We start from the raw sequence: 12187 nt of genomic DNA on the forward strand, positions 1-12187 counted from the left end.
GGAATGTATCAAGGGAACTAGGTGTCAGACTGGGAGAGATGCGGCCCTGGAGGTTTTTCGCCTTCCTCTGCAGCATGGGGCATGGGTCACTTGCTGGAGGATTCTCTGCAGCTTGAGGTCTTCAAACCACGATTTGACGACTTCAGTAACTCAGACATAGGTTTGGGGTTTGTTACGGGAGTGGGTGAGTGAGATTCTGTGGCCTGCATTGTGCAGCAGATCAGACTAGATGATCATAATGGTTCCCTCTGACCTTAAAGTCTATGAGTCTAAAAGCAATCACCTGTTCCATCCAAATTGACCACATCTGCAAAATAATTACAAGCTCAAGTGATTGTGAGGCATGAAGCTTTGCCCTCATAAGGGCACTTTGTTTACCCTATAAACTCCCTAACTATGATTCTAAATTAGCTTAAACGTTGATAGAAAATTAGGTATATGTAACTGTTCTTCCAGGTGGAGTTGGCAGTCATAAGGCCAGGTTCAATATCTAGGGCAGCGGTTCTCAAACTGTGCCAGATGTTATAATTTATATCTCGGGAGATCAGAACTGAATACACAATTGCCCCATTTTTTTTTTTATTTTTACTGTGCACAGAATTTGAATAGCAGCAGCAAATCCATTGTTTCTGAATGGCATTATTCTAAGTACTCATTTTGGGCCATCTCCGAATGTCTTTATTCAAGTGTCTGCTGAGGCTCAGATCCACAAAGATATCTAGGCTCCCAACTTGCATGGAACTCAGTGGAAAAATTAGGAGCCTAAATACATCTGAGGATCTGGGCCTCAGTCTTTGTTTAGGCTAAACTCCCATGTACTTAAAGGGGAGTTTAGCCAGAATTTGGCCCGTTATTATTTTATATTTGTACAAATACAAATCCTTGAAAATATCACTGTTTGTGTACAAATAAATTATTCCGTGAATCTCTAAAAAGGATTCTCTCTGCTCCCCATTACCAGCTTGTTATGTACTGTTCAGAAATAGCTGCTGTCAAAAAGCTGTTTCACAAAATGAGCCTGAAATCTTTAATTCTGTGTATGGCATTTTGTAGACCAGGGGGGAAACCCTTTTGTTTTTAAGGATATGGAGGCGCTGGGAAATAACATAACTATTCATTTATTTATTTGATAACTGTAGGTGTTGCTGTTATTAGCAGTATATTAATATTAACCCTTTGAGATGGGTTTTGCTTGGTCCCACTGATAATTACTTCTGTGGAATTTGCTAGTCTCCAAATGACATGCCTCAGAATTTTTGCCTTCAGATTTATTGAGGACATTGTAACAATATTAGCTTTTCAAATCAATCCTAGAGAAATAGAAGGCACTGCTCACAGATTCTCTGGGGGCCTGATACTGTGTGGTGCTGCATCCCTCCTGTAAAATGCCTCCTGACTTCAGTGGGAGTTGAGGGCTCTCAGCACCACTCAAGAGGGATTCAGTACCTGGCAGGATCAGACTCCAAAAGAGAAGAGCCTTAAAGAAAAGACTGTAGTGAAAGATCAACTTGAGCAGTGGTAATGCATGTCTTTGAAAATAGTCTATGTTGTGAGAATGCATAATTGCTGTGGCTTTAAATGTGTTTTAGTAACTTCCTGTAAAATGCAATTGGTGATGAAATAAAATATGATTGTTCATATCTTTGCCTCCTCTGTTTCCACCGGAAATTCATGTTATATCTTTTTTTTCTTTAACAGTTTTCTATGTTAAAGTCTGTCAGTTTTTTGTCATCAAAGAATTTTATCAAAAGAATGCAAAAGGAGGAGCATATACACAGCTACTGTCTGGATATAAAAAGCAGCATCTCCTGCCTTCTTTTGCAATATTAGGTGGATAAAGTTGAACTAGCCTGACAGCATGGGTGATGCGTGGACTGTTGGCTCCCAGCCCTGCCCCTTCCACCAAAGCACTGCCTCTTCTGCACCTCTCCCCCACCACTGGAGCCCAGAGACCCCACCACAGCCACCGGCCCCCATCTCAGGCTAGCTCCCCTCCCCACCCCCAGCTCCGTAGCATCGGGAGGGCGATGTGACCCAACCCCTTCCGCAGAGGGAGACTGTACTCCAGCCAGTGCAGCGGGAAGCAGGAGGGAGGGGCTGGGGGCAAAGCATGGGTGGGGCCATGCCTTGCTGTTTGGGGAGGCACAACCTGCCCCAGCTTATGATACCTGCTGCCCATCCTTGACAGTCTGGATGTAAAACACACATATAAAACAATAAAATAGCAGTAGATATCTGCAAATAAATTGGCAATGTGGAGTCTCTGGTACTTAAAGCATACAGATAACGAGTCAGATCTTCAGTTGATGTAAATCAGTGTAATTTCATTGACTTCAATAAAGCTACACCCATCTATACTAGTGAAAGATCTGGCCCTGTGTATTTAATACCTGTAGAAATATGTTTGTAGAACATGATGATTTAAAAACACTCCCTGATAAGGGATATTATTGTGAATGTCGGAATTTGGAGATGTGCCTTGGAGGTGAGGGTTGAGAGTATCGCATAGCATGGCTGCGTGCTGCAGTTCACCAGTTATCCTCTCTAGTTTGCTTTGTTAAAGTTTTATTCTTTTTTCATTCATTTGGTTTGCTGTTTAATGAACCTCAAGATAGTTACGTGTCACAAGTGTTGAAAAAGAAGGAAATGCAGTGATTTTGAAGTTAACTTCTGTTTTTACGACTGAAAGCAGAGACAAAGGGAGGCACGAGAGAAGCACATGGAGCACCAGGCACAGAGGCTTTTGCATGTATTTGGTGAGCACAGTAGAAGCTTTACTAGCTTAAGAAGGAGGGAAAAAGCCAAAAATGAATGTGTTGCAACCTCCATCCAGTCTGCAATTGTCAGGCAATGTTGCAGAGAAGTGAAAAAAATATCAGAGATTTGAACTGTATTTAGCAGCCATCGGGGCAAAGAAAAAAAATGATAAAGTGAAATCATCAATCTTTTTGTATGTTATGGAGGAGAAAGCATTGGATATTTATAGCAACTTTATACTTGAAGAAGATGAAAGTATGAAGTTGAGCAAGATACTGACTAAACTTTAGATATGTTGCATGCCAGAAAAGAATGAAACATTTAAGAGATACACATTCTTTACATGCATGGAAAAAAACTGATGACACCATAGAGCAATATGTCACAAAATTAAGAAACTCAGTAAAACATGTGACTTTAGTGAGCTGACAGAGTCTCTCGTCAGAAATAACACATTGTCTTTAATGCTACAAATGAGTCTGAGAGAGACTTCTATGTGAAGGAGACTTACGTCAGAAAAAACTCTCTAAATATGCAGGGCAGCAGAAACTGTGAAACAACATGCCAAAGAGCTGAATTCACCAGAAAAGGTATCCATGTACTAAGTACAAAAGAATATAACCGGAATAGGTCAAATCAAAGAGTGGAACCACCTATGAAAACCATTGCTAGGGGAACGACTGGTTACACATGCTCATGTGGAAGCTGTGGATCATAGCATGGCCCCAAACAGTGTATTGCCTTTGGGATATTGCCATAAATGTGGGGGAAATAGTCATTTTGAAAAATGCTGCGGATCCCAAATGCAGAAAAGTCAAATGCATCCAGTTCCACAAGGCCTTATTAGAAGGTTGGTACTAACTTATTTATCTGACAATCAAAGGATTATTTAATAGTCACAGATTATTATTCTCTGTATCCAGAAATGTACACACTGCACAGTACTAATAATAAGTCAGTGATAGCTGACTTGAAGAGGATCTTCTCTAAAGATGGAATTCCAGATGAAGCCTTTAGCAATAATGGGCTGCAATTTTCCAGTGCAGATTTTAGGCAATTTGCCAGAGATTGGGATTTTCATCACAAAACATCAGGTTCAAATTATCCCCAATCAAATGTACTTTAGGAAATGTTTATACAAACAGTAAAGAATCTTATGAAAAAGACTTTTTGACAGTGGGGGTGATTTGTATAAAGTATTATTGGTTACCAAAGTACATCCCTGGAGAATGGCTTTTCTCTAGTTCTGTTGTTAATGGGAAGAAAGATCAAATCTGATTTACCAGTTACTGATGACCTGTTGAAATCTCATAACAGTGCAACCATAAAGAAGATAAAGGAAATCAGAAGTGGAAGAAGAAATATTATTTTGACAAAAGGGCCTGTGATATCCCATCTCTTAACCCAGGTGATCAGACCTGTAATACTTGGGGCCAAAAGGGTGCCATTAAAGAACAGCTGCATCCAAGGTTTTATGTAGTCCAGACAGACCAGATGGACACATTTTGACATAATTGAAGGGATGTACAGTTAATCCCAGAAAGTACCAACACATTGACAGCTGATGTGGACTCTGACATTTCCCGTGTGGCTGATCCTTTATCATCAACTCACAAAAGAGCAACTGTCAAGGAACAAGGGAACAACTCAGACTCTAATGAAAGGCTGATCCTCAGAAGATCAGAGTGGGAGATTAAACATCCTGGAAGACTCATAGAGACTTGCTAACCTGCCTGGAGAAGGAGTATTTGAGGAAAGTGAGTGGTAAAAACTCACTGGAGACTGAATGTGCTGGTAATCTGTCTTCTCTAGGTAGTTGACACACTGGGTTTATGGAAATGTACTAGATGGGTTTAGAATTTAAGGCTTGTGTTATTAGTTGTTAGCTGTTATATATTAGTTAATTTGTTTTTCTTTAACAGGGAATATAGAGATATGTTTGTAGAAATAATTTAGAGATGATCCCTCATAAGGGACAGTATTATGAACATAGGAATTTGGAGATGTGCCCTCAAGGCAGTGGTTGGGAACACCTCAGGGCAGTGTGCAGTTCATCAGAGATGCTTTCCAGTTTGTTTTAATAAAGTTCTGTTCCTTTATCATTCATTTGGTTTGTTGTTTAATGACCCCCAAGATTGTTATAATACTTAGATTAAACACTCAAGACTTTATCTCAAAACTAATTTTTATTTTATCGCCTTTTAATAATAGAGGTGTGTCAAAACTGGTCTGCTCTTAGCTCTGTTGAATAGGTCATACCAACCCAAATATCGACTTTATAACCTAATTTGTAAGAGATGCAAATGTTCTGAATGTGATTCAATAACTCTTTTCCTCTTTCAGGTACTACAGTAATATCCATTATTTAAAAAACCCACTTTTTCTTTGGTTCAGTTTTTTGAAAGCTATACATAAAGAGCCAATTTCTGCAGTTTCATCAAGCAAATGCCTTTTGATTTCAGTGGGAGTTTTGTATAAGTAAGTACCACAGAATTTGTCCCACAGATACAAAGCAGTTCTTGCATATTTTTATTTAAACTTCATTGTCATGGTTCTTGAGATACTCAGAACTGTGAATCATCTTGTTGCCCTCCGCCTCCAGCAAGGGGAAGTCTTGCTTGTGTTCGCTGGATGTTAGCTTCCTGACTGTGCCAGCCCTTCAGTCACTCAAGCATTCTCTGGGCTATGCCCGCCCTAGTTTAGCAGGTTAGCAATAGGTGCACCCAAGTCCCTTTGAAGTGTTCCCCTGCAATATCCAGCCCCTGACATTGATTACTCTCAGCAATTTTCAATCCTCTGCACCCAAAGATGCAATATACCCCAACTTACCAGTTGTACCTTAAACCACTGCTCCTGTAAACCAGACAGCGCTTGAAAGCACTTATAAAACAGAAGAAGATTTATTAAAGTAAGAAGAGTATCAGGGGGTAGCTATGTTTGTCTTGTGTCCACAAAAACAACAAGGAGTCCGGTGGCACCTTAAAGACTAACAGATTTATTTGGGCATAAGCTTTCATGGGCAAAAAACCCACTTCTTCAGATGCATGGAGTGGACAAATGAATCTGTTAGTCTTTAAGGTGCCACCGGACTCCTTGTTTTAAAGTAAGAATAAGGATTTAAGTAGAAATGAGAGAGTGGTAGAAAAAGTGGTTACAATATGAAACAAAATCATAAAATGTGAACCTGGGTCTTCACTTATTAATAGTTACTTTTCTTAGCTAATAAGCAGATTTCACCCCCCCAAAGTTTAGTCAGTTGCAGAGCTGGCCAGTTTCGGATGAGCCAGCATTCAAATGCTCCTGAAAGCACTCTTCTCTGCCAGGGGTTTTCCTCAATAAATGGGTACAGAGTGCTTTCCCCTACACTCTAGTTATCTCTATATGTACAGCACTGCAGTGGCGCATCTGGTGAAGACGCTTTATGTCAACGGGAGAGAGCTCTCCTGTCAGCATAAAAAAAACAATCTCCAAGAGCGGCCAAAGCTATGTCGGGGGGGAGAAGCTCTCCCCTTGGCATAGTGTTGTGGACATGAGTGCTTATGTCTCCGTAACTTATGTTGCTCAGGGGGGAGGCGTGGATTCCACCCCCACCCCCGCCCGAGTGACATAAATTTTGCTGACATAGGCTATAGTATAGACATTGCTTCTCTTAAAGTGAAGCAATCTTTTGTTTTTATTCATACCCAGAGTGATTTCCTGCCTCCTATTATGTTCATTTTCACCTCCAGGTGGTTCCAATCATTTGCAGTTGTTTTTGATCGTTTTCTATTGATTGTTCTGGGGCAGGGATGGGCAAACTTTTTGGCCTGAGGGCCGCATTGGGTTTCGGAAATTTTATGGAGGGCCAGTTAGAGGAGGCTGTGCCTCCCCAAACAGCCAGGCATGGCTCGGCTTCCGCCCCCTATCCATCTCCCCCGCACTTCTTGCCCCCAGGACTCCTGTCCCATCCAACCACCCCTTCTCCCTGTCCCTTGACCATCCCTGGAATACCTCCCCCTGACCAGGGCTGGCTCTACCATTTTGGCTGCCCCAAACAAAAAAAACAGCTCGGAGTGCTGTCCCCTGAACTGCTGAAGTGCAAAAAAAAAAAAAAAAATGCTTGGACTGCTGTGCCCAAACTGCTGAAGTGCAAAAAAAATAAAAAGCTGTCCAGACACTGCTGCCCTAAGAATGGACGGAATGCTGCCACTTAGCGTGTGCTGTCCCAGACACGGGCTTGCTCCGCTGGTGCCTGGAGCCAGTCTTGTCTCTGACTGCCCCCTGCCACCCCATCCAACCCCCCTCCTTCCTGACTGCCCCCCTGGACACCCTGCCCCCATTCAACCCCCCTGTTCCCCACCCTCTGACTGCCCTGACCCCTATCCACAGCTCTGCCCCCTGACCACCACCCTAAACTCCTCTGCCCTCTATTCAACCCCCCTTGCTCCCTGCCCTTTTACTGCACTGCCTGGAGGACCGGTGGCTGGCGGTGCTACAGCTGTGCTGCCCAGAGCACCAGGACATGCAGCCGTGCTGCGCCGCCCGGCTGGAGCCAACCATGCAGCACAGAGCACCAAGTCAGGCTGGGCTCTGCAGCTGCACTGCCTTAGGAGCTCCCAGTCCTGCCGCCCAGAGCATGGTGCAGTGAGCTGAGACTGCGGGGGAAGGGCCAGGAGCTAGCCTCCCTGGCCAGGAGCTCAGGGGCTGGGCAGGAGGCTCCCGCAGGCCACATGCAGCCCGTGGGCTGTAGTTTGCCCACCTCTGTTCTGGGGTGTGGCAAGGGTAGACAATAGAACCTTGCATTACCTCGATGGCTGACTAAGGAGGGGTGATAACTCTCTCTTGCTTAAATGGGTCAGCATATTACCCCTGGTGACTAATTTTTGTTCAAAGTCCATAAAGCCTATTTTCCATATAAATACATTATTCCATAAATATTACCTGTACATACATATTGCAATGAGAATATGAGTCTTGACAGATTAGGAGCTTTCTTTAGATACCTTACATACTACTTTTTAATGAATAAGGCATGTAAGACGCATCTTTGGTGTAGTGAGTTTGTCAGGTCTGAGGTGAGAAAAAAGGGTCTATGTGTCACATTCATCTATTTCTCTTTCTGTATTTTCCTGCTTCTTGTATGTTTGCACATAAGTAACTCACCAATTTGGGATGAGGAACTATTTGTGCACAGTGCTAGAAATAAAACTGTATCCTCTTGACTTTTTATGTTTGTGTGTGTTTAACAAAGATAGCAATGCTGCTGTGCACGAAACCTTTTATCTTGCCTCTACAGAAAGAAGCTAGATGTGATTCAGATGGCAGGCCCATTAGCTATTAAAACCTATAAATAATTGGTAGAGCAACTCCTTAGAGTTGTTTCTTTCTCCTTTTATTACAAGTTTTTAATGCTTTGTCACTTCTAGAAGATGATTAGTACAGCTACTAATCAGCTAAGGAGCACATATCATAACCAGTATGTCTTCGAGTCATGAGGCCACAGGGCCAGCCTCTGAATTTTCTTGGCAGCTACTTTGATTGATTTTTTTTTTTTTTGCATTATCAGCACAACACAAAAATTATTCTTCTCCAAGCTATTAATGCAGATGGCTAAGCATTAATGGAGCATGTTGTTATGTATGATGGTAATGTTGACAGAAGAATGGTCTGTCTTATTCAGTACCTCCAGGCTACTCCAGCATATCCAAATCAGTGTGTGAAAGGTATATTTGTATACAATAGAGTTTGATTTTCACAGAGTAATGCCCAGATGCTAGCAGAGAGATGTTGAAGAAGAAGAAATGAGGGAAAATAACACTTTATCTTTGTTTTTCTCTAGGTCCTGAACAAGATACTATTTTTATTCTAGTCACTTCCTACCACGAAATTTCTGAAGCAAGAGGTCAAGTAAGACAAGCTGCTTTCCTCTCCTTCTTGCCCGTTTCCTCTGTGAAGGCTCCCTCAACCTGGTGATTACAAATAAAACCTTACTTTGGACTATTATCAGTTTTGGAGCCACTCTCATCAAAAAAAAGAACTTTCATATGAAAGGCAGCAGACTGTTGTGACCCTGCTAAATGACTGTGTTCATCGGGGGGGCAGAGACACTCTGGAAATAATGATTTGCATGGAGATCAACATTCTCATTTTTTTTCTTCAAGAGTATGACACAGTAGAAATGTATCACCAATGAAATACGAGCACAGGCACTTAAAAGAACTCATAGACCTCCTGAGTGCTATATTATACTCCAGACAACAGTATTATCTGTCAGCTTGGATACCATAGAACTGTGTAGTGCCGGGGTCTCCAAAGTAAGTGAAGTGTGGGGAAAATGACCTGTGAACTGAATCTGAACTTCCTTAAGGAATTGGAACAAGAGACAGTTTTACAGGTCCTGTACCGTGACCAGATGGTGAGAAAAGTGGATGAGGAAAGGATAAGGTATTTGCCTTTTTTGTACTATGCCACCATTTCTCTTTGCTTTCCTCTCAAATCTTATTCCTTCTCTTGTCTGCTGTTAACTAGTATCTTTTTTCCAGTTGGGAGAACTAAGAGGTATCCAGTGTGTCATGGCTTTAACATGCTAGTGCAGGGGTTCTCAAACTGGGGGTCGCGAGGTTATTACATGGGGGGGGTTGCGAGGTTATTACATGGGGGGAGGTCGTGAGCTGTCACCCTCCACCCCAAACCCTGCTTTGCCGCCAGCATTTATAACGGTGTTAAATATATAAAAAAGTGTTTTTAATGCATAAGAGGGGTCACAATCAGAGGCTTGCTTTGTGAAAGGGGTCACCAGTACAAAAGTTTGAGAACCCCTGTGCTAGTGGCTCACTATCCATTAGAGCTGAACAAATACCATGCATTGAATAAACTGCTGAATGAATTTAGTTTCTAGAATTCCTAAAAAAAAATCAGGCTATCATAAGGGTTACTCCCTCAGTGAAGAGTTTATAGTTAATTCTCTCTCATCACATTCACAGGTGCACATGCATTGTCCCAGTTATAAAAAATGAGTTCAGGTCTTTGACTGATTTATGTCAATTCATCTGTTCCAGGATTCTCACAAGGGGTTTTGGGAACCTCTTCCCAATGCTGAGTGAAGCAGTGTCTCATCCCATATAAATGTTATGCCAAGTGCAATGCATTTACTAGTGTGCAATTTCCTGTCATCACCAGAGGGTTTTATTGGCTGAATGAAGAGTTTAAATTTAATTCTCTCCCAGCACCTTCACACAGATACTTGATTTATAAAGGGTGAGGTTAAATCTTTGTCTGGCTTATTTTGTTTCCTGTATACTAGGGCTCCGACAAGGGTTTTTTTGGAACCTTGCAACCTACTTTGTCAAGCAATAACCCATCTTATAAAAAACATACCATTTGGGTTGCTAATATTTACACTTGCAAGTTTAAAATTCTCTGTGTTTGCACAGTTGAATGTAAGGCCCTACAGCTTGTTTTCGGCAAGTATTTGCATGATTAAAACTTAAATGTCTGTGGAAAGCAAATGCTAATAGGTTGTCAGCAAAGCTGAAATAAATTCATTTTTAAATTTGAGCAACTACAGTAACTTTTTTGGTATTTACTCAGTTCAACTTTGTATAGTCAGAATAGTCTCCTGCAGAAGCGTTATGATGTAACCAAATAGTGCAGGGAACAGGATTCTTAATGTTACTGATTCCTGTCAGAGAAACACTGAACTAAGGTTATGTCAGGTAAGTGAAAGCAACAATTTTCAATTTTTTTGGTTTAAAATGTATTTTCTTTTGTAATTTTAAGTCTACACACAATTCAGTTAAATTCACCTTTAGCTGATTCCTGTATTTGATGAAGATGTTTTTGCAATTCTCACTCATGAATCAAATTTGCAAAGGGAACCAAATCTAACTTCTGTTTGCATGTGCACAGCTTTGAACACATGATCACTTGCATACATACTTTTTGGCTCCCTGTTACGTGTGCATAATTTGCATGTGCAGAACACCATTTGTACTAGATTAGAACTCCATTTATGGACATGAGTGGGGTTTCGTGTACAAGTGCTAATACAAAAAAGTACCGTATGCAAGTGATTTCAGGCAACGTAAAAATAGAGACCACAATTTCAAGATATGACCCATAGAATATTATCACTATTGGATACAAACATTATCAGCTTGTGATTGTACGTATTTTTATTTGCTTCGTGGGGACAGAAAATTGAAAATGCAGTTGCAGCAGCTTCAGTGGAAGGGGACAAACAGTGTAAGCCATGAATACCAGGAAAGATCCTGCGCTCGCTGTCAGAAATCCTTGGGCCTGGTGATGAATAGAGGTGCAGTGTGCAATGGATGCAGTCATCGTGTGTGCTCTGAGTGCCGTGTCTGCCTGAATCCGTACCTGTGGAAATGCACCATCTGTTATGCTCATGGGTGAGAAATATGACTAGTCTTGTTAAGCCATCTCTGTTATTTGTGGTGTTGTAAGTAATAGAGAAGCAAATAAAATGTCCAAATTGTTGTTATGAAGATAGCATTGAGAAGAGTTGAAAGCCTGGGGTGAAATCCTCACCCCACTGAAGTTGATGGGAATTTTGCCATTGAGTTCAGTGGAGCCGAAATTTCATCCCTTTTTTTTTAGCAAAATGGAAAGGTCACAGAGACTCAAAGATGCATCACTAATTCCTGAGGCTGTGATAGTGTTAGATCTCAAAGTAGGGCAGGATTTTGTATATTCGGTTCTTGCATAGAAATTATCTGAAGAAAACTCAGTTACTGCAGTAAGTGACTCTGTGATTCCCACAGATGGTTCTCTTCCCTCTGAGTGAGAACTGAACCAGTGCATTCCTGCAGGGTATTGGGCAGGGGTGAAAGTAACTGAAAGGACTTACTGGTACACCGGAGTCCTGAATAGAGGCGTGGCCTCAATTGGAAGAGGCAGGGCCTTTAAATGTTTAAAGGCCCTGGGGCTCCAGCTGTGGCTGGAAGCCTCAGGGCCTTTAAATCACCCCGGAGCTACCTGCTGCAGAGGCGGCTGGGAGCCCCAGGGCTGTGGGGCAAAATAAAGGGCACGGGGCTCCGGCCATTGTGGAGCTCTAGGCCCTTTAAAGCGCTGCTTGAGCCCCGCTGCTGGACCTCCAGCGATGATTTAAAGGGCCCAGGGCTACCCACAGTGGCAGGAGCCCCGGGCCTTTTACGTTCCCGTCCGAGCCCAGCAGCTGGGCTCTGATTTAAAGGGCCTCGTGCTCCTGCTGCTCCAGGGAGCCCTGGGCTCTTTAAAGTGCTGCCTGTGGTTGGGTCATTACACTAATTGAATCTATTTCCCCATGTTAAGTTCTCCTCAGACCTTCTATGGGTCATCTCAGTTATCACTTAAAAAGGTTTTTTTTCTCCTGCTGATGATAGCTCACCTCAATTGATTAGACTCTTCTTGTTGGTATGCATACTTCCACCTTCTCATGTTCTCTGTATGT

At 42.1% G+C, this 12187-nt stretch overlaps 1 protein-coding gene across 1 annotated transcript in view; it reads left to right on the top strand.

Moving 5' to 3' along the window:
- Positions 1-8047: 8047 nt before the first annotated feature.
- SYTL3 (synaptotagmin like 3) overlaps positions 8048-12187 on the top strand; it is a 52860-nt gene continuing 48720 nt past the window's right edge. Inside the window, exons 1-3 of the mRNA XM_075064082.1 lie at positions 8048-8373; positions 8576-9180; positions 10932-11147. Of these exons, the coding sequence (XP_074920183.1) occupies positions 9071-9180; positions 10932-11147 (326 nt within the window). The 5' untranslated portion in view covers positions 8048-8373; positions 8576-9070. The remainder of the gene's footprint in view (positions 8374-8575; positions 9181-10931; positions 11148-12187) is intronic.

Source organism: Chelonoidis abingdonii, chromosome 3 (genome assembly GCF_003597395.2).
Source record: "Chelonoidis abingdonii isolate Lonesome George chromosome 3, CheloAbing_2.0, whole genome shotgun sequence".
NCBI lineage: Eukaryota > Metazoa > Chordata > Testudines > Testudinidae > Chelonoidis > Chelonoidis abingdonii.